Source organism: Camponotus floridanus, unplaced genomic scaffold (assembly GCF_003227725.1).
Source record: "Camponotus floridanus strain SB8 unplaced genomic scaffold, Cflo_v7.5 scaffold74, whole genome shotgun sequence".
In the NCBI taxonomy this organism is placed as follows: Eukaryota; Metazoa; Arthropoda; class Insecta; order Hymenoptera; family Formicidae; genus Camponotus; species Camponotus floridanus.
Window position 1 is genome coordinate 331,603 of NW_020229843.1, and position 23,550 is coordinate 355,152.

At 32.0% G+C, this 23,550-nt stretch overlaps 4 protein-coding genes across 5 annotated transcripts; 2 read left to right on the top strand and 2 right to left on the bottom strand.

Annotated features, from left to right (window-relative positions):
- Window positions 1–557: 557 nt before the first annotated feature.
- On the bottom strand, window positions 558–12,185 carry LOC105256199 (sialin). The gene is made up of 4 exons (XM_011265928.3): window positions 11,893–12,185; window positions 2,778–2,998; window positions 1,724–2,615; window positions 558–1,645 (listed from the first exon to the last, which is right to left on the bottom strand). The coding sequence occupies exons 1-4, from the start codon at window positions 11,915–11,917 to the stop codon at window positions 1,314–1,316; spliced, it is 1,470 nt and encodes a 489-aa protein (XP_011264230.1). The 5' UTR covers window positions 11,918–12,185; the 3' UTR covers window positions 558–1,313.
- Window positions 12,186–14,214: 2,029 nt separating this feature from the next.
- LOC105256220 (cilia- and flagella-associated protein 52) lies at window positions 14,215–19,263 on the top strand. The gene is made up of 11 exons (XM_025413970.1): window positions 14,215–14,260; window positions 14,660–14,859; window positions 14,943–15,120; window positions 15,336–15,585; window positions 15,777–16,053; window positions 16,155–16,327; window positions 16,415–16,563; window positions 16,886–17,031; window positions 17,857–18,008; window positions 18,296–18,843; window positions 18,954–19,263. The coding sequence occupies exons 1-11, from the start codon at window positions 14,215–14,217 to the stop codon at window positions 19,214–19,216; spliced, it is 2,382 nt and encodes a 793-aa protein (XP_025269755.1). The 3' UTR covers window positions 19,217–19,263.
- Window positions 19,264–19,483: 220 nt separating this feature from the next.
- LOC105256198 (autophagy protein 12-like) lies at window positions 19,484–20,281 on the bottom strand. The gene is made up of 3 exons (XM_011265927.3): window positions 19,949–20,281; window positions 19,714–19,850; window positions 19,484–19,648 (listed from the first exon to the last, which is right to left on the bottom strand). Exons 1-3 carry the CDS (start codon window positions 20,103–20,105, stop codon window positions 19,526–19,528), a joined length of 417 nt encoding a protein of 138 aa, XP_011264229.1. The 5' UTR covers window positions 20,106–20,281; the 3' UTR covers window positions 19,484–19,525.
- A 140-nt stretch (window positions 20,282–20,421) lies between these two features.
- Window positions 20,422–22,121, top strand: LOC105256197 (coiled-coil domain-containing protein 28B). Of its 2 annotated transcripts, none has more exons than XM_011265924.3 (5): window positions 20,422–20,487; window positions 20,719–20,893; window positions 21,011–21,224; window positions 21,482–21,598; window positions 21,664–22,121. In XM_011265924.3, exons 2-5 carry the CDS (start codon window positions 20,738–20,740, stop codon window positions 21,861–21,863), a joined length of 687 nt encoding a protein of 228 aa, XP_011264226.1. In that variant the 5' UTR covers window positions 20,422–20,487; window positions 20,719–20,737; the 3' UTR covers window positions 21,864–22,121. The 2 variants fall into 2 exon arrangements, with proteins under 2 accessions (XP_011264226.1, XP_011264227.1); XM_011265925.3 differs by having other exon boundaries at window positions 21,518–21,598.
- The last annotated feature ends 1,429 nt before the right edge of the window (window positions 22,122–23,550 follow it).

The window sequence follows — 23,550 nt, forward strand, 5'->3', positions numbered from 1 at the left end:
TCAATCTGGATTTTGCAAAACGGGTTCTTGAAATACGCGCGAAATGTTGATAATTGAATAAATCTTGTGTATTTTTATGAGAAAGATTTCTCATTGCTTTCAAAACTACAAATATCATTCTTCTGTTTCTAACAATTAGCGTAAATAGTTTTTACATACATGGTTCTTTAATTTGTGATAAAACTTAAATTGAATAAATTGATATTAAAACGTAACGCGATTTATTACATGCTTTTTTTGTAAAATGCATTTTTATAAAGATACTTTATTTTTTTTTGAATTATAATGATACGACAAATGGAATTCGCGAGCATCTATAATTATATGTAATGATGTGATTGCGAAAGAAGAAAAGAAAACATGTATTACGTAAAGAATGCAATTTTCATCGAGCCTTTGGTAAACTGGAATTTGCGCTGTTTAATTAATGATACGAAATAATGTTTTACAATGTATATAATATCGATAAAATCGACTTACTATGTACATTACATAAAAAATGATATTTATAAAGCGAAATATAGAACTACTCAAAAATTAATTAAATTAATCAAATATGTGTTTCTTTCTGAGATTAGTTGTTCTCATTTGTTTATTCGATAGTAGCATCTGATACAATTAGTTAGCTCGACAATTCGTTAATATATATTTTAATTAATTGCTTTGATTAATTATTTGATTAATTATTGCTTTTTCCTTCGCAATAATATTCGTCTACAAATTTTCAGAGATTTTCGAATAATTTAGCTATTTCAATTTATTAATTATCATTCAATTTTTCGCGATGACGAAATAGCGATATATTGGCGATGTGTGTATACAATTAGCAGATTATTTTAATTAACTAATTAAATTCTACTACATTCTTTTTATCTTATAAAAATCCTTAAAATTCGCAATATGTACAAGTCATTATTTATCAGTTGTCTCTAATTTACAATTCCTCCTTTCAGACAAAAACTGCTTACTTGCGAAAAAGTGCACATTGCAATGCTGATTAACGCACATTCGCAATTTGCGACGTTCAGAGCTAACGTTGCGAACTTAACTCTTGAATTATTATTCAAGGATCATGTGCGAGAGTAAACACGCATGTCTTTCTCATCTATCATCTCGTCGTTATGCGGATGCGATGTGAAGTCCTTATCTACCTAGAATATGGAGAAACGAGAGATGAAACTTCCGCTTGTCGAAAAAATGATATCTAGGATATCTACGCGAGATCTTTTTGTTTTCGGAAGAAAAGCTTGACTGTTTCGTTAAGCGTTTAAGAGCGCTTAACTTTGTAAGGCACCGCGCCAAAAACAATGCTTTCATGATTTCTTCGAAGGCGTTTGTCTATTCGTCTCTTTACTCAGCTGCCTTTCCTCCCGGTCCCGTATAACGAACTCGGGATCATTCCAGTATTGAACCTCGCCACTCGCGTACAGAACGAAAATCAGATTCGTCACGATGAAGAAACTTAGGACGATCCAGAAGACGAGCCGCCATTGACTGAGTGTTTGATCGGGCGCCAACACGCCGACGATGTACGGCGTGATTATACCGGTGAAGGCTCCCATTCCATTCACCAAAGCCATCAAAGTACCGGAGTAATTGGGGCTAAGATCCAGCCCGTTGACTTTCATCCCGGGATAGAAGGTGCCTGTGAGAAAGAAAGAAAGAGTCAAAGAGAATTCGTGTGCCAATTGTAAGCAATAATATACTGAGCGAAATTACGTACCCATCATAGCCATGCCGATGGTGAACATGGTCACCACTAACGTTCCGTCGCACGAAGCATACGAGGCGGCGATGATGAAAGCACCTGGCCCCAAGGAAGCGATCGTGGTACCGAGTTTTCGTACATTGGTGCGCGACATGATGCCCTTGGTGATTATCCGATCGGCCAGCCAGGATGATGCTGTGCTGCAGAACCACATGACGAGGTAGGGCAACGACGAAACGAAACCGTTTTGCTGGATGGAGTAGTGAAGCACGCTGCTCATGTACTTGGGGAGATCGGTGACCATGGTAAAGAAGCCCCAGTCGTGACCGACCTGGGCGGCGATCAACGCCCAGACCGACGCCGAAGACAGCATGTGACGCCAAGGTACAGGCGGCGGTTTCGTGTGAGTATGCTCGTTCATACGTTCGTGAAGGTATTTCACCTCGCGCTCGGAAATGAACGGATGCTCATATGGATTATTATAGCATATCAGCACCCACACGAGGAACCACAACACGCCGATCCCACCGAACACGTAGAAAACTGCAGGCCAGCTGTAGGAGTGTAGAATTAAACCGGACAATAGATTGGCTAGTACCGTACCGAGTTGGGCACCGGCAAACACCAAGGAGCCGATCATCGATCTCTCCTCCGGCGGCGTCCATTGCGCCAACATGGCGTTCAACGCCGGAAAGGTCGTTCCCTCGCCGAAGCCCATTAAGATCCGCAGCACTATTAGGCCAGCCGAGTCACCAAAATCGACCACCACCGGCGTCAACAGGGTGAAGATTGCTGTGGAGAAAATGCCGAGACCAAGGGAATACTTGCCACCGAACCTCTCAGCCAATATCCCGCCTGGCAAATGTGTGATAACGTAGCCCCAGTAAAAGGACGAGAGGATCAGACCCTGAAATAAGAAGAGAGGCGTTATTAAAAGTAAGATATAAATAAATATAATAGTTAGCTATAAAAATAGTTTTTAAAAATAAATTTCTTTCTCTCTTTCTCATACACAGTTTGATAGTATTAATAATTAAAATATATATTTTTAAACAAGTCTTTCACAAACCTGCGTATGTTCATCCCAGTCGTAAAGTTTGACATCTTTTTTATTATTTTCATCTTTATTAATCGTTTGATTGTACGGACAGGAATCATCTATAGACTCTTTATGTGTTGTAGGTGCCATTTCCGTAATAGTGATCGAAAGACAAACTCTCATACTATACGCATTCAGGATTGCCAGAAATCCCATGACGGCGAACACCCATCTTTGCGGTAATCGGCCACCTGTAATTACAAGCAAATTTAAATAACATTTTTTTTTAATTTTACGTTATCATTCTCATATCATTCGAGAAATGAAATAAATTGAAGCGAGACTTGGATCAACGCGATTTTTATAATTACGAATGCAAAGCGCAATTTTATTATACACATAAAAAATATATCTAAATAGTTTATTTAAAAAATTTATATTATCTTATATTTTTTTATATACGATTAAAAAGGATGGAATGCAATCTGTGACGAAAACATTTCAGATTATAATGGATTAATCGATTTGTTTACACAGAAATTGTTTGCGCAGTTCTCGCGGATTTGTTTTTTGTTGGACTTGGATTGCGTTACGGAGCACTTATCTTGTCTATATAGACTTTGTTATCCCGTTACTTGTCGCCTGTTTCACCATTATCACCGTACGTTTTTTTTACGATTCTTTCGCCCATAAATTATTCGCGCGAGGAAATTTTTGCACGACTTTACTTTCACTGTATCTTACCACCGGTCACTTTGAATGCGCGATGACGTTTTGTAACTCGCGAAACAAGACTTTCTTTATCTATAACGAGACATACAAGATATATAAAAAATATAGATATAGTACTCATATATATATGATTGCGAATCTCACGAAAATCACTATTCCTAACATTAGAAGAACAATATGTTACAAAAGAAATGACTACAGCTTTCTAATTCTGATGGTGCGACAAAGATCTTCTGCGTAAGCGATAGACACTTCCGTTTTACACGAAGCAACAGTTTCCTTTCCCGTTTTAGTAAATGAACGGGAAAGGAAACTGTTACTTCCGGTCGCGCGTTTTCTATTCCGCAGCTGATGCGCCCACGTGCGATCACGTACGCATGTACGTGCCTCGACATACATAATATATATCTCGCCGAAGAGTGCGTCCTGCGTTTTCGATGAAAAGGCATCTGTTCAAATCGTGTGACAAAAAGAAAGGAACCAGGATAAGAAATCCAGAGAGAGGAACCATCTTGAAAAAGTTTCTTCTGCTTCTTTAAAGATTTTCCGATCAGAATTGCTGTATCTTCCCTTAAGATCCATGAGTCATGCTAGAATGTCTTCTATTGATCTTTATCTTTATATAGAGACGACTGCCTGACATTTATCTGTCAAGCCTACCTTTCCATCGAGTCAACAACCAAGCCGATCATTATTCTTTCCTCGTAGACGACCTCGAACTCTCCTCGTCTTCTCCTTCGACGATTTAAAGTCACGGAGCAAGTATGCGTCATGCAACGGCATACGCGTGAAAATTCTTTTCCGTATACCGTTAACTACTGTTTGAATGTGGAAAATGCTTGACATGCGTGCGAGCGTGAGAACGCGTGATGAAGTAAAAGTAAGAGCGAAGAATTTAAAATTATCATCGTGTCTATACATATGTATATGTGTACGTAACCAAAGGAAAGAAAGGTCGTCGTTAAATTAAACATTTCAAGAGGAAAATCGAACGAAAGGATTTTCTCATTCCTTGTTCACTTATCATTATTAAATAAGCGATTCTAAGTATATACGCGATTGAGCCATTTCGTCATTAATCTTGTGACATTTTGCAATTGAATTTTCCTTATGGAAAGCCGCAAATCGGGGAAAAACCGCGAATATCTCTTTCGCCTTGCGAAAGAGCGGTCATGGAGATATTTTTTGTATGCTTGTGAAAATCTTATTGCTTATATGAATACCGCAAACTTTTTCGTTTATCTTGCAAAAACCATTGACGTATGAGATTTGATCGATAATTATTCATGCGGGTAGTTTTGCGCGAAGAAACTCAATAATATTCAAGGAAAAAAGAGAAAGAGAGAGAGAGAGAGAGAAGTTTTAGAAGAACTTCTTACAGGAAATTTAGTCTTTATCTTAAAAAAAAGCATGTACAGTCATCGATCTTTCTATAATCAGAAATTCACAGTTGATTATCGCAGTGATTATATGCGAGATAACGATACTGTTTATTTCATTACAAAATCGTAGTATTGGCATATTTACCGATTTTCGACATGCTACATTTGTTATATAATTAACTTTATGCGTGCTTGTAATGAAATTAGTTCATCGAAATGTAAGGATAATTGGCATGTTTTCGCATTCATACATACATACACTATATATGTGAGCCTTGTGATACTTCTTGTTTTTATCACTATATCCCGTTTTACTTTTTTTTCAAATATTTGTAATGCTTGTTTATAGCCACATGAAGAAAAAAATAAGAGAAACAAAAAGATATTCGATAGATATAAAGGTTTTTTTTATAAGTTGTTATCGTAATACCAAGTAGAGGTGCATACTTGCATTTGTTGGTACTTTGGTATGTCAACAAGCGATAATTCGAGGATGATATTGATTGAATTTTATCATGGTTATGGATTTATATTGTTATGCACTTCGAGTATTCTCGAAGTATTAAGACCGTTGAATGTACTTGGCAGATAAACAATGATAATTGTTTTTTATTCAATGATGAATCGTTTTTCCGGGAAGATTAATCTGAGAAAATTTTTGTTTTATTTTTTCCTATTCGGAACAATCGAAATAAATGAAACGATTAAAGGAAAAGGAATTATTATTATCATCGAATCTCTGATATATCTCCACGTGTATTATCTCTTATTACTTGTGTTGAGTTACTTCGAGTATGAATTAGCAGAAAATACCTTTCGACGCACACAATGTGATTTATTACGGCGCGTAATCGCATGGGCTTTAGAAATCGCACACTGCGCAAGAAGCACAAATCCGCGAGATATTCTGTCATACTATAATCAACGCGCTATAAATAGGATGCAATCGCGAAATAGATACTGAAAAAGCCATCAGACTTTTACGAAATTATATTTGACATCTCGACAAAAGATTTAAGACACTTTAATAACGAATATAAATTAGTCGCGATTGCTTTTTTGATTTTTATGTCGCAAATGGCATGGAATTTTAAGAAGTCATTAATATTGATTTTAAAACTTTTCCTTTCGCGCATGAAAAAAAAAAAAAAAATATATATATATATATATAATATAAATATATATAAATATAAATTATACATATATATATATATATATATATATATATATAATTATAGATAAGATCATCGAAAGAGTCTGTTCACTGATAACGCGCAAATTAATTCATTATTGTTCTATAAATGCGGAAATATTTTGTTATCATTGATTGTGGAAATTAATGTCATCGTCGCGTGTCGAAAATTCTCGATTACCGTATAAATTTAATTTTTTACGAGTATGAATTACTAAAACAGTATTTCTATTGCAAATTACTTCGTTTGTCTGCGCTTATCTTCTATTTACTTATTAATAAAGTGTCGATATAAAATTTTATGATAAAACGCGTGTTCCACAAAGATATAACACAAGCGTTTCACGAATAAACGAGTTTACAGCTTAATTGTGCCGATTATTTAATTTGTCGTTACAAGATATGTCGCGTAAACATTGACGTTTCAACAACGTAAAAATACGCACACGAATTTAATTTATGTTCAGATATGTTTGCATTAAAAATATATATAACACGTCAATCTTTTTTATACACAGCTTATGCTTAAATCGTTGATGTATTCGATATACAAACGGTTGCTTAAAGTGGAAGAAAATTAAATAAGTCAGAGAAAAACGTCGAATTATAGAAATTGATCTCTTAATTTTAAATTTGAAACTGGATTTTATTGTTTTGTATTTTTTATAACCAACACACAATTATTCTTGTATAATTTGTATTCGAACTTTGTACAGTTTTGACACTTCCACGAATGTAATCGATACGTAGTGAAGTGTCATGATAGAGTGGAGGGGAGTATCTTTAAAAATAATATAATATCTCATATCTTCGACATGCGCATTATTTTCTCTTAATTTACAAAAACATTGTGTAGGAATTTTACACACGCTCGCATGTAACAATTTGTGTGTACAGGCATATGTATATATTATGTATCCATGTGTTTATGCAAACATATGGACGTATGTATACACATGGATAAGCGTGCGTGTCATGCGTGATCGTATACATCTAAATAAGCAGAATATACATCTGCATCAGCTGATCTGGATGATTGATGTCGCATTCAACGAATAAAGAATGGGTCTTGCATCCATCGGATGCGAAAGCCATTTATTTTCCGAAAATTTTTCGAAGATACATTGCTCGAAAATAATAATAGCAATAGTCTGCGATATCATTGAGTATCGCTACTTGAGGAGACGATGCTTAGTCTCGCAACTTGAACAAATATAGAAGCCGCGGCAAGAGATGCAAGCTTTTAAAGAAAAATACGATTTCGCAATTAATCAAGCGCCACGTTTATTAACCAGATAATTGTTATAGTCATTTTTAATTTACAACTAAATTCTCCATAAAAGTCTTTATCGACTTGTTTAGAGCGTTTATCAATAATAATAATGATACGCGTAAGCCATAACATACGTAATAAAGTGCAATAAATTGAAGAATTTTATTTTTGTCTCGATAGAAGCAAAGGAATGATCATTTTTCTAATTAAAATCTTCGATGGAGGATGACTTTATGATTCGATATATATATAAGCATAATCGAATCGTAAAGTCATCCTCCATCGAATCGCTTATATATATATATATATATATATATATATATATATATATATATATATAAAGCATATATGTATACATTTATATGCAACGTTAAATTTATCGTTACCGTTATAATTTGTTAGCATGCAATATAAGCATAAATATTCTAAACAACGCACCGCAATTAATACACTAATAGTATACACTAATTGTATACAATTATTTTTTTTTAAAGAATGCTGATCGCCTTCGGGAGCGCTATTTTATTTCAAAATGCGCGAGAAATGCAAATAATGCTCGAAAAAGCCTTAGCGCTTAATTTTACTGATAACAATTCTCTATTTCTTTCCATCATAATTTTTTATATCTTCTATTTCGATGTTGATTCGACAAGAAAAATGATAACGTGAATACTCGTTTCCGCTGTGGTGAAGCAGGCCAACACGCGTTCGCGATTTAATTTCTGTAATCATTCCCGCGATCTTTGCTATTTTCAGTAAATGACAGTGATTATGCCCGCAAATAAACGAGCAAGCAATCGAACAAACACGATACGCAGATGAGATGTAACGCGAAATTAAATTTACGCTGTATTTCATTAAGTGACGCGACCAATGACGTTAATCGCGAGATCGTCGACATTAAAAATGAGCGATGACGTAATCTCCTCTCAGGAAGAGGAAAAATATCGAAGGGTACAAAATTTTATACATGTATCGTGCAAAAATTATGATGGATTACTGCTGTTACCTTGTACACATGTATACGTATGAGTTTAAGGAAAAGTACGAGCGCAATAGTACTATCGTCATTTAGATAGTCGATTACGTAATTTTCCCAAGTAGCACACGTTCGTTATATATGTGTTTCTTAAACATATTCAATATTTTTTTACCGTAAAGCATTAATAAAAAACGCTTTTAAAATCATAGTTAAGGAAACATATTTTTCACGTTTCTATAGACAAAATAAAAATTAATTTAATTTTAAATTATATATACATATATACATACATATACATATACATATACATACATACATATAAATAAATAAATAAATATATATATATATATATATATATATATATATATATATAAGATATAGTAACAAAAAATAAGCATTTCTACTAGAGATCAATGAAATACTGATTCTTAGTGATCTTATTCATATACATATTTGTAAATTAATTTATATAATTTTTGTAATCATATATATATATATATATATATATATATATATATATACCCAGGTAGCAAGATGACGTCTTAGCGATTTTATTCATATACATATTTATAAATAGAAATTATAAAAACGTCTATGACGTCTTTAAGACGTCTTTAAGATTTAAAGACGTCTTAAAGACGTCTTAAAGACGTCATCTTGCTACCTGGGTAATTATTACGAAAATACTATTAATTTTTATTTATAAATATGTATATGAATAAAATCGCTAAGAATCAGTATTTAAGTTTTAGTCATGAGAATTATATAAAGCTTGCAAAGGGTGACAGATATAAATTAAAAGTATCATTTCGATTTAATTTCTAAATACAATCTAGGTAATAAATAGAGAAACTTCAGATATTAAATCGATTTTATAAGTCAGATAAGTAAATATCCGGCGAATAAACGAAAATGATCTGTTTGTTATATATTAAAGATGTAAAATAAATCATTCTATTTTATCAATCTATTTAACATTCATGTTCTAATATGCATGTAAATATAAATAAAATTTTTAATTTATATTAGAGTAAATAGATAAATTAATATTACTGATTAAAACAGTCAATATCATTAATTCTTTCAATGAAAAATTATTGATTTACAGTGCTATAATAACTTATAGCTGCTGTAGTGATTCTATTTGCTGTTTTCAGTAATAATATACTGATTCATTTTTAGAGAGTGTGTATGAATGCATTGTTTAATTAGTTCGATAAAAAAACGTTTGAAGAATAAAAGAAAAAATTATTTTAAATGTATTTTAAACATTTTTAAAATATTGTTTGAACGGTTTTTAAACGTTTTTTCTGATAAAAAACGTTTAAAAAATATCTCTTAACGTTTTTCAAGTCATATTTTAACTAATCAAAAATTGTTTTCAAGAATGGATTATAAAACATTTCAAAGAAACATTTGTGAAACATTTTTTTGAAACAAATATGTGCTACCTGGGATCCTTCTAGAAGAAAGATGAGAAGTAGACAGATTTTTACCTGAAATTGCTAAAACTACACTGCTTTATGATTAAATTTAATTTATTATTTAATTATTTATTTAATTTATTTACAATTTTCTGAATAAAAATTTTTGAATGGATAATTCGTACGAAATCAGAGAAAAGTTTGTAGAAAATTATATCCATTGCCATATTTGTTGTTGTAAAAATAGCCACGATAAACTATTCATGCCAAAAGCGTAAAAGCAAATAATTTAAAAATTTTGCAAATTTGCAAATTTAATTGTGCAATTCGTGTTATGCATTGAGCCGCGATGAAATATCAGCAAAAATTGAATACATATATATAAAAGTTTTATACTTTGTAAATAAAATTAAAATAAAATGACTCTGATAATTTTTTTATCTTCAAATTATTTTTCGAATTATCTTTGAAGATGTAAACGAAAATATACACTCTATTTTAGAAGTATAATTCATCGTACGCGCAAAGTTTCTTAACGGACGCGATCGTTATTCAATTGAATTTTAAGAAACACAATGACTTTTTTAAGAATTCCGAAGGTTTCTTCCGTGAAATCCGTTTTCTATGCCAGACTCTTCATGTTGAACTATTCTTCCTTAATATATACAGTGAGATATTTGCAATCGTGCTTCGATTGCCAAAGTCTCGTAATGAGCGCGAACGTGAACGCGATATTTCTGCAAAAGCAAACGTTTGGATTTTACGAGCTTATTTTGCGAAAAACTTGAAATAAAAAACGGCCTTGACAGAGAAACGTGATATGGCGCCGATTTCCGATAGTCAATTGTCGCAATCGTATCTACCCAAGGTTTGCGAGAAAAAGAAAGAGAGAGAAGGAAGGAAAAAGAATGCGATATGACTATAACCATAAATAGTATATGCAGAAAAAGTCACGGAACTTCTTTTACTTCTTTCAGTATTGATTTTTCGCACTTTTGATCGAGAGGCGATTCTGATCAATTCTGTCACGGTTCAATTCGTTTCGAGTAAAAAAAAAGAGATTTAGATTTTGACGGACTATATGGATACACGCATATCTCGCGCGATTACGTGAATGTCAGGAAGTGCTGTGTAAATGAACGAGTTGCAATTAATGTCAAGGTATTCCCGCCTACGCGGTCAAACGAAAATTATGATAGATTTAAAAACCTGCAACCTTAACAAATCAAGATTTCTAATTAATCAATGACTCTCATTTTATTAATTGATAGCAATCGGGTTTTTTTAAATGAATACGCAAATGATAAAGATTGACGATTTGATACTCGAGCTGATTATTCGATTATCGCATTATCTATCATTTTGAGTTTTATACTCAAAAAGGCTTTTCAATACTTTAAAAAAATTTATTGTACAACTTAATGACATACTATATTAAAACAGTAATCTATATCGATATATCAAGAAATATGTAGGCAATATGAGTTTTTTATCACAGTTTTGTTGTACTTGATTTTTATATCATGTTGTATAAATCAACTTTTTATACTTGTTATACTTGACTCTTATGATTATGCAATATCTGATTATTAAAAAATTTAAAAAAATTATTTTGCACATATCTTTGTTTATTGCGAGAAAAAAGTATCTTTTTTTTCTGAAAAATGTCAGATTTCAAGTATTTCCTCATATTAATTGGTATTTTTAATAATTGAAATTAGATCAATAAAATTCAGTCCACTATAATTGCTTTGTCCTTATTAATTATATCACTCATTCGAGAAACTGTACAATACTCAGCTGTTTAATGTCAACTGGCTGACTTTTTTGCATTCTAGATATCAACATTATATGATTTTATATCAGAGATAGAGAAAATATGCATAGAAAAATGCATAAGCACTTTTTTTATTACGATCCAGTTTGATGATATATTCGATATCTAGTTTCTAATATCGATAAAATAAATCACGCAATGTTACGACAACTATTTGCCGCGATCGATGAAATCATTAATCATCAAATCACACTCGATCAGTTTGGAATCCACGGTGATAAATCACAAATCGGTAAAATATGTATATTTATCCAACTAAACCGGATACACTGGAAAATGGGAATACGCTAGTGATTTAAATGCGAGATCAAGACCATACTTACAGCACGCTTTCCATGCAGAGATCATCCTTGAAGATTTACTAGGCACGCAAGATGTGTCGATGATATGTGTTTCTGTCTCTTTTTCTAATTATTTCGTTAAAATTCGAAATGGCATTCGCGCACTTTGTTTTCCCTTATCGATGTTGCGCCTTTTATTTTTCACGATAATTTTCGGATACAAGTCATCGCACAAATTCAACCCGTTCCGAACTTCCTCCTGTCAGGTCGTCCGACAAGTCGCATATACGTGTCGCGAGCGACTGAATCCGACACCCTCGATAAGTTCCCTTTATATCTGTTTTATATACTGCTCGTCGCGCATTATCCGGGGTGGGGAATAAGAGAGGAACGCAGGTGAGAAGCGATAAGCAGCTTCGGACCGCGGAATCAACGCGTGCACATCGATGTTTTGAATAGAAATACTGGGACGCGTGATACATCTCCCCGGTTCTTTCCCGTTGGATCTTTCCCAATGCGCGAATGACGCTGGCTGCGACGATCACGGGGGTATCTTCGTCGAATTCGATCTTCTCTTCTTGAAAGAACATTTCGCGGCGTGTTTCGTACTTTCCGCTTCCGATTTTTGCGCTAAAAAATTCCCAAACGCGTAATCATAAATTGTTAACGCTGGATTTTATAGAGCTGGAGAAATATATCTCTCGGAAAAAAATTAAAAAATCTGTCTTATTCTCGAAGAATGTTGCAGAAAACTTCGCAAGAAAATTATTTATGATGCGTATTATGAGGAGGAAAATTAGGAGATATAAATTATGATTTTAATATAATTGTATAATAAAGTCTTTAGAGGTTTTTATTGTTCAGATTTCCTCAGAATTGTTTTCGATTTGTCTCGACAAATCAGTTTCGCGCGTGCCAATATTTATTGCGGTATAAATCTGTCTTATTCTTAAATTATGTCGCAGAAAACTACGCAAGAGAATTATGTAATGCGTATTATAATTAGGAGGAAAATTAGGAGATATAAATTATGATTTTAATATAATTGCACAATAAAGTCTTTAGAGTTTTTTATTGTTCAGATTTCCTCGAAATTGTTTTCCATTTGTCTCGACAAATCAGTTTCGCGTACGCCAATATTTATTGCGGTATATCAGCTTCTACGTGCGCTTGAAACGAGACGTTCACCTTATATAAATCGAGTACTTTACCTTCAAGATAAAAGTTACTCATCCATTTGTATCCTTTATAATTATTTCACTTGACGAATTCTTTTCACGTATATTTTCATGGCAAACGTCGACATCTCTTATTAGATCTTTGCATTCGCACGTGTAAATTCTGATTCGCGATTGTATGTACATATACGTGTTTGTCACGTGTATGATATCGATATGCGATATCGATGCTAATTATCTTTCAAGAATTATGTAAGGTTGCTGGATCCGACATGATCTTGCAGCTTCTGATGTAAAAAGTGATTTAAGGCAATGTCAATACTGTTTTATAATGTGTTTCTATTTTGCAAACATTCGAAGCAATGCTTAATTTTAATGTGAAAACTATATATCTATATAATTTCCGTAAAATTCTAGGGAAATAATAAAAAGATTAATTTTTATATTAATTGTAATAAATTATATTATTGTATTAAAATAAGGATATGATATATTAATTTATTTTGTTAAAATTAATTATAGTGAGTTAATAAATGTAGTAAGAGAAATATTATCGTTAGTATAAAATTTTAATAAAATTGATGAAGTTTTTTTCTCACAATTATTTTATTATTTAATTGAAGATTAATTAAAGACTTGAATGTTAATCCACGTAACTATATTATTGATATAGTTATATATGTAACTTGAAAACAATCATTATATTCTTTCGAGAAATATTTTAATTAATCTACGGCAGTATCTTTTATCAATCTCAAAATGGAAAGTTAGATAAATTTAATTATATAATATATTTAAAGATTTAACATATAATTTAACATATACATTTTTCAATATTTTGATACAAGATATATTATGTAAAAATATATTATAATTTAAAATAATAGAACAAATTAATTTTAATGTTATTTAAAATACATATAACAAAAATATTCATTATTTCTTATATAACAACTTTTTACAAGTATAATTTAATCATACATACACAAAATACATCACTGCGGAAAGTCGACGAAGGAAGAATAGGGAGGGTGCATAGATACCGTACAATCAATTTATCGTCACGGTAACGCCAGTTTATATCGTTTTCATTACACAATTACACAACCTCTCGACGTGTGTATCTTTTATAATTTAGAATAATACACTTTATCTTACTACAAAGTTAGTGTGTAATTTATCAACCATGAAGCCTAGAGATCTCGAAACGATAGGAATAATCGCATTCGATGGTTTGTGCAAAAAACAATATTTAAATTTTATCGTACTAAATTTTTGTAGATAACAAGATAAAACTTCAAGTCCCGAAAATGATTTTATAAATTAAATTCGTTATCGTGAAATCGAAGAACAAGCTTAATTGATATGAATGGAATATAAAATCGAGAAATCTAAATCTTTGTAAATGTTATTCATTAAAGAAATTTAATCCGGAAACAATATTCTAACAATTAACATATTTTATATAGCCCGACATTCTAACAATAACAGATTTTATGCAGCATATACTTTACATACATATTAATTGTTAAATATATTGTACAGTTATATTTATATTTGCATTACTGTTTTACCGTTTCTTTTCAATAATATTTACGTAATTATAATAAATTATACTTATTCATTTTGAGGCATAACGAAAAATGCTCTGCGATTACATCCGGATGAGAAGCACCTTCTCTATCCGATGGGCCACAAGGTGGTCATAAGGAACATCGAAACCAGTGAGCAACGATTCCTCAGTGGTCATACGAACAATGTCTCGGCATTGTGTGTTTCTCCGTGCGGAAAATACGTCGCTTCCGGCCAAAATAATCATCTCGGTTTCAAGGTACATATACAAGATCCTTAACATTCCCGTTTCTTTCCTGAGCATATTGTATTTCACGCAATCTTACCATACGTTTGTCGCAGGCTATGGTGATCGTATGGGATTACAAAGAAGGCACAATGATGGGCAGTTACGAGACGCATAAAGTCTGCGTCGAAGATCTATGCTTCACATGCAACGGCGATTTTCTCGTAAGCCTCGGCGGCAGAGACGATGGCCATGTAATCGTCTGGGATGTCCAGAAGAATTCTCTTACATGCGGTATCTTCTCTGAAGTATTCAAGATTTTTTTTTTTATAAAATCAATATCAGATCCGTTCGTGCAAATCTAAAAGTCGAAAATATATTCGATTTGGAGAAGCAGGGAGTTCGATTCTCGGAAGTTTTCCCAACTCGATCTTTCGCAATGTGTGGAATAGTTTCAATTATACGTATACAAATTGACGTAATATTATGCAAGAAATAAATTCTGATAGGATCTTTCGCCAGCAACGATACGAGCGGTGACGCGTATAATGTCGCAAGGATGCATCTTCATAGTAAATCCTTCGTCACCGCGGGCGATAGGACTCTGAAGATCTGGCGCATCGAGGCGGAGAAACGAAGGGTGTACGGAGTCGATGTGGAAGTGGGCAAATTAAAGCGTCTCATCAATTGCATCGTTGTGGACGAGAAGGACGAGATTATTTACTGCGGCACTTCTTCTGGTGATATCATTAACGCAAGGTCACATACAGAAATGCCACTTGAGAACAAAAATTTGTGCTTATCATTCCATTAATTAATTTAATCTAATTATCTAACTCTCGATCTTATTAATTCTAATAATTAACTTATCTTTTAATCGCTTTTTTTATGTTTTATCTTTTTTCAGCATTATCTCTTGCTATCTGTGTTTAATTATCTTTTTTTCGCAGATTAAACTTACGCGATGATCTGGAATGCGGAGAATCATTGGCGCGTTCGCCGGTGATGATCGGTTGCTACTCGAAAATAACGCGCGATAAAAGAAAAATGAAGACGGGCGAGGGTGATCTGTACGCGGGCGGAGTGAGAAGCCTGCTGCTTCTAAAGGACGGGAAATTGTTGGTCGGTGCTGGAGACGGTACCATCGAACTTATCCAGATAATAAGCAAGAAGGAAAGTCGAACGCACAAGCCGTCAAAGTTTCCTAATACGCCGCAAATACTCACTGTAAATCTTCTTTTCGTAAATTTCTCACAGAAGAGAGATATATATTATAGAAAAATAGGAAGCGCACGCGAGAGATTGTTGTTGTCATTTTTTTTTATCAGCATCAAAGGGAAAACGTATGCAGTGCCGTGACATCCATGGTTCTGTATCTAAATGAATTTGTGCTGATCGGAACAAACTGGTGCGAGATCTATCAGATTCAGCTATCAAATTTTCACATGCGTTTACTTGTCACCTCTCACACTAGCTGCATATACAGTGTCGCGTTTCCGCGGTAAAAGCATTAAATCTTACAATTATGCATATACATATATATACCGATTGACAAATATAATCAATTAATGACACTTTAATGTCGCAGCATCCGTTCGGACATATTCGCGACAGGCGGCAAAAATGATGTCAGATTGTGGCAGCTGGAAAAGCAAAAAGAGACACTTCGTATAACTGTTGCAAATTTCGTTTGTTCCAGTTTACAATTTGCATGCGACGATCAAATGCTGTTTTCTGGTATACATAACTTGCATATAAATATGGAATATAATTTCGAAGATATTTATAATATATAATAAGAAAATTTATTATTATTATCATTATTATTATTGTTGTCCATCATCTCATTATTATTCCACAATAATCATCAAACAGTTATATAATCTTAATACATCTCTTTTATTTATCAAAAGTATACCTCTGGATATATTTCAAAATAGTTTACAGTTGCAATTTACTGCACGTACACTAATCCAGCATGTACCATGCAATAATGTACCGTGTAGTAATGTATCATATCACCGTATATAAAAGAATTCTTACATTTCATGCTTTTCAGCTTGGAACGATGGTACAATAAGAGCATTTGCATCGCACAACGGGCAGCTTCATTTCGCCATTCATAACGCCCATACAAAAGCCGTATCCACGGTCGCGGTCACGAGCGACGGTGTGACACTCATTAGCGGTGGTTGCGATGGCCAGGTAATTTATTATACGAGATCGAACCATAATGATAGCTAATATAATTAAAAAGGAGGCAAATTAACCCGATCAAATTTGCTGAGCTGCTGCGAAGGCTCGCGTTCATAAATGGTAGCGCGCTAAGAAAATCGCGCTCGAGAATTAGACTCGGCCGTACTTACACAAAAATTACCGGTTAATTGTGATCCTTTGCTCTAAAAATAAACTTGTGAAAAATTGTTGGTTTCGTGACTTATAATTAATAATTAATTCCATAAATAGTTAATTCCATTACTTGCTTAAAAGTCGCGAAATTCAGGTATCATCGCGCTCTCGGAGGAACTTTCAGAGCTCGCGAAAATTCTTATTGTTCGCTTACTTTTAATGATTGCAATCGCACATCTCGCCTCGTACCTCGCAAAGTCACGCTCTTTGTTCCGTATCTAATGAACCCCAACTCCTTGCAAAATTCTGTAGTTAATTTAAATTGTAAATAGTAAGAGGTTGGACAAAATAAAATATGGAAACTGAAACACTTCTCTGTGTTTTAAGAGAATCGTTAGCTTTATCAACCGCTTTCCATTCGTGCATTTATTATTACTTCTTTCTTTAGAAAATACCATTTTTATCTTAAAAACTAGTCAATTGCCGATTGATGCAAACTTCAATAATTTATGAGACATTTTGCACATGGAGAAAATTAATACCTGTTTATATTATTTAAATTAAACCATTCATTAGTTTTTTTAAAGTAATGATAAAATTAATTGCGTTTTATCAGGATTGCATTATATTTGTTTGAGTATATTTTAGCATATAATAATGTGAAATTTATTCGATTTTCAGGTGCGAATATGGGAGATAAAAGCCAACATGCAGCGATTGATTAGTATATTAAAAGAACATCGAGGACCGATAACATCTTTGCACATCTCAAACAATAATGAGAAATTAATTAGTTCAAGTACAGACGGCACATGTGTCATCTGGGATATAACGTAAATGTTTTCTCTAAAAACATAATATTAATAAAAATCAGAATATATAGCCATAATTGATCTTTTGATAAATTTTTTTCATATAGAAACGTTTCTTTACGTGATCAACAATTTCATTTAAAATAAATCTAATAGTATATCTAATATAAATGTTCCTCTTTCTTTCGCATTAAATTAATTGATTATAATTATGAAATATAAATTTAATAATCAAATAAATCTAGATTTATTATATCAAGTAAATCCTAGGTTTTTAAAAAGGAATAAAAATGATTCTCTCGCATTAGACGTTGCACTAGGAAACATACCCTCATGGGAAACACGATGTTCATGATGGCGCAATTCACATCCGACGATATCCAAATTTTGACATGCGGTACAGATCGAAAGATCGCTTATTGGGAGACTCTGGATGGCTCGTTAGTGCGAGAAATTGAAGGTTCCAATGTTGGAACGTTAAACTGCTTGGACATCAGTCCTGACGGTCAGTGTTTCGTCACCGGATCCAACGATTGCACCGTTAAAATTTGGGAATACGATAGTGCGGATCTTCTTCACGTCGGTGTTTCCCACGCAGCGATAATCACCGGGTGTAAATTTAGTCCGGACGGCAAGTATATAGTGACAACTAGCGCCGATGGAGCGATTATAATTTGGAAATATTCATCCGAAATCTTGGAGGACTCAAAGTCTACGAGTGAAACAAAAAAAACCGCTAGCTCCATACATAGCCCGCGAAACGATGAGAAAGTATCTTTGCAAAAAGCAGAAGATAAAGATATCGCAGCGGATCAAACTGTACGATCTTCCACAAAGTCTACTTCATCATGTACAAGTAAAAATTACATTATATTTATCATCGAATATATGTATAAAGTAAGTTAGAACAATACATATTTTACATTACTACATAATTAACTCATATTTAACAATCGTATTTGTTAGGTGGTGATCGAAAACAGCTATCAGTTGTTTCTGATCAAAGTAAAGGATCTAAAAAAGACGCTTATGAGAGGAAAATATCCGTTTGTAAATGTACATCAATAAGATCAGCAAGTTCTAAATCAAGTGCAGGCACATTGAACAAATGTCAATGTAAAGTTACAAAAAGTGATATATCATCTAACAAAGTAAAGGCAATGGAACAATTGAAAGGATCTTCAGATGTGTGCAGCAACAAATCCATTACATCAAATAATGCACAATAAACAATTCATCAAATTGATTAATTCATCAGAGATTTTAATATATCACTATTGAGAAAATAAATCTAATGACATATAAAAATTAGATTTCTTGATAATATAAACATATCACAAATATAAAAAAAGAAATTATATTACAATAAACTATGTGTATTAAATTATATATATATATATATATATATATATATATATATATAATTATATGTATTTGTATATTATTCTAATATATATATATATATATATATATATATATATAATATATATATATTTGTATATTATTCGTTTAATGATAAAAATTAATCTTGACAACTCTCAACCCCAGGCTTGACTTTTACAATAGTGAATGACTAATTTTCCATCTGCACCATAGCAATCATATAAATTCTTTACTGTCTGATCAGGAGCAGGTGCAAATGTCTGATTAACATAAAGGAACTGTAAGATAAATATTATTATTACCATTTTATCATTTTAATTAGAAAGAATCTTTTATCACATACCAATCTCTCATTGGGATCCAACTTGAGATACTTCTTGATAAATTCAGATATCCGTCCAATAGGATTATCTTGATAAACTGACCATTTTTTCTGTTTCATAATCGGAGCATTAGCAGTAGCTTTCAGGAGTATATCAACTATGAGATAACGTCTATCAGTTTAAATATAAAATTGTATATTACATGTAATTGTAAATATGTAATCAAATGAAATCACAGATATAATGCTTTTATACTTTTTGTTTTATCCTTCTGTGCTGCCTGAACACCATTTCGTACTGCATTTCCTTCAGAAATAGTTTCTAAACTAGTCGGTGGATCCTCGGTCGTTGAATCCAGCTCTTTATTCTTCGTCTCGGTTGTCACATTGCTTATTTCCTCTTTAGCAGCCATAATAAAATAATTTAATTGTATATTCAGAGCATATTATACAATTATATCCCTATATTGTATCTTCAATATGTATATAAGATGAAGTAAATGATATTTAATAAATCGGCAAAAATATTGAGAAAATATGCTCTGCACAATTCTACACTGCACAAGAATAATCAGCTGATTGTCTTCGAGTGCTTATTTTAAATAGATGTTCAACCTCATTCAACTGTTCGATCATAGTACATGAATATCTAGATGATCAACTTGCTGTTACAAACACTTGCAAATGGCAGAGCATTTAATTGACCAATCCGAAATAAAGCAAACTTTAATGACATATATGACGTATTGAGATCAAATGATAAATATTGACAAAAGTGTCTTATAAAATACTCGAGTAATAATTATTAATTTATATTCTTGTTATATTCTTGTTATTCTTGTATTAGAAAAAAAATTCCCTCTTAATTTAATTATAAAAATATATATACATATTCTGAGAGAGAAGTTGTATGAAATAAAAACATGATAAATATTCCAAGATAAATCAGAAATGTGTTATATTTATGTATTTAATTATTTCTAACAAAAATCGGATAAATAATTCGAAAAATGATTTTTAATTAAGAACACTACACATTATCATAATGGTGGAAGGAGCTGGATGTGGTGAATTGCAACAACTGGTCCAAGAAGAGGAATGCGAGGAACCCCTTAGTCATGGGGGAGAAGCTACTCCTCCATCAACACCAGCAAGATCTCAACGTCCCAGCAAAACTGAAACACACAATTCCAATGTATCGGTACAGTATCTCATGTCAACACATAGTGTACTCAATTATATTAATCAAATTATAAATTGATACAGTAATAGCATATTAAAATATGTATAACTGTATTTTTAAATAATATCTTTGCAGCAACAAATACTGTGGGAAAATAACACACAAACATCACCAATTATCAGTAAAGGAAGCTCTGGTCAAGGGACAAGTCAAGGTTCTATGGTTTCTGGTCGACTCGCTAATACTTCAAGTTATACTGGCAATCAATCTCGATTAACATATTTCAATGAAAAGGAGAAACAAAGGCCTATTCGACCAGATCCACCAAGAATCGCGAGACAGCACAAAGGTAATTGATGTTCCAGATGTTCAGGGAGTATATTTTATAAAAATATGTTTTATTTTGTTAATTTTTTGTTTTTTCATTTTTTAATTCTTTTTATGTACTTGTTATATTTAATATTCACACATATATTTTAAACCTTTTTTTTTTAATCTTAGAAGTTTATAGTTTTGTTATACAAATATAGATTTATATTTAAGTTTTTTAAGTTTTTTATTAAGTGCACATTTTTTCGATTCTGTTTTTGGCGTTGTTATATAAAGGCATGGTGTCATGCAAACACCATTGCTTTCTGTCAGAGGTTCCTGATGTTCGCCATATGGAACAAGCTTTGTTGCAATTACTGGAAGACTTTCACAGTGGGAATTTACAAGCATTTGGTTGGTATATCTAGTCTCATTTAAACAGCAAAATATTTAATAAAATCATTAATTATTTTTTTTAGGGAAAGATTGTAGTATGGAGCAGATGACGGAAATACGAGAACAACAAGAACGTTTAGCCAGGCTACATTTTGAGCTTGGCCAACGACAAGAAGTGGGTGGAGAGCAATCGGGTCTTCGTCAATCGAGCGCAAATATGCGACATTTGCTTCATCGTCTCCAGCAATTAAGTATTTGTATAGAAAAGTTACACAGTAAATAATTATCATCTTATGGCAATATGGCATATTGTTATAAAAAAATTCTTATATTTGAGATATATGGGCTTATATTGTTAAATACAATTTTTATGAAGAATACATTGTTGAGTAATATAATATATATGTACATATAGGTACATGTATAATATTTTATATTGGTATAATCTTGAAAAATCGTAATCTTAAGTATGAGTGCTGTATAAATGTATCATGTATATTTGTGAAAAGGAAGAAAAAATAATAACATAATAAGGAGAAAAGATTACGTGGGTAAATATGTAAGTTCATAATATTATATAATTATGCATATTTTTCATTTATATTTCTATTAATTACATATATATGTAATTATGTATACATATAAGACATACAAAATTTATTTTTTTATGTTTGCATATACGTATATTTATTACTATATGTATATATAGTAGTAATATGTATATATAGTAGTATTACCATATGTATATATATATATATTTTAATTACTCTGAATATTGACATGCAGATATTTACATATGTATATATATATATATATATATATATATATATATATATATATTTATATGTAAATATCTACATGTCAATATTCAGAGTAATTAAAAACTAACTTCTAGACTTAATGAAAGCTAAAACAATTGCTATTTTTAAAGTTATGTTGATATTAAGTTTTACATGTCATGATGTTTAAATATTGCAATCATCATTTACCGATTATGCAAATCATATATTCTCACAATTTGTAAAAATAATTATGTAAATGTGTTTGTACAAGAGAGAAAGAGATTTATATCTAAAATACTTAATTTAAGATTAATCAAGAATTTCAAAATCTTCCTCTAGTTTTTCTGCTCTTTTTATAAAATATTGAAGCAGATTGCTACAGAACTTTCCGGGTTTTACAGAAAAAATGAAATCGGCAGCTTCATCGCAACCGCAACATATGATTACGATTTACGATACTTTGCAACAATTAAATTACACAAAACGACCTGCATTTAATGCACTATGGAAACCGAAGGATATAACCGGTATTGATGTAAAGGCGACAGAGAAAAGACGTATTCTTGGAGACGAATATTTGGAGACCGTAATTAAGTAAAAACTATCTAATAATTTCAACATATGTACATTTGAATCTATATATATATATATATATATATATATATATATATATATATATATATATACCATTATTGGAATTCTCATCTTATATCAATTGATGAATTAGAGAAAGGCCAAGAATATATATGTCGCCAAGTGTAAGTTTAGATAATGTACGAGACAAGAATAAAAGAGAACTAATGATTAATTTTATATATAAAACAACGGTTAATCAAGCAGCAAAAGAAGTTTGGAATGATTTTAAAGTGCAAGACTCTTGCTTATCACAAGTAGAAGAACTAGATAATTCTGTATTATTTTATCATAGCAACCATTGTAAAATTTTCATGTAAGTATTATATAACAATTAATAGATCTCGATATGATTTATAGTTAACTGATCAACAAGTAATAGCTCATCTACCGATGAGATTTCGAGGAGTTGCTAAAAATTGGGATAGCATGCAAAGTCGTTCTTTCCTGATGGATAATGTTTGCTATGATAAAAAGAATAAACGAAAAAGTCAAATACATAAATGAAAGGAAGTTTTCAACATTGTCCTTTTCATAAAGAAAGATTTTATGTGA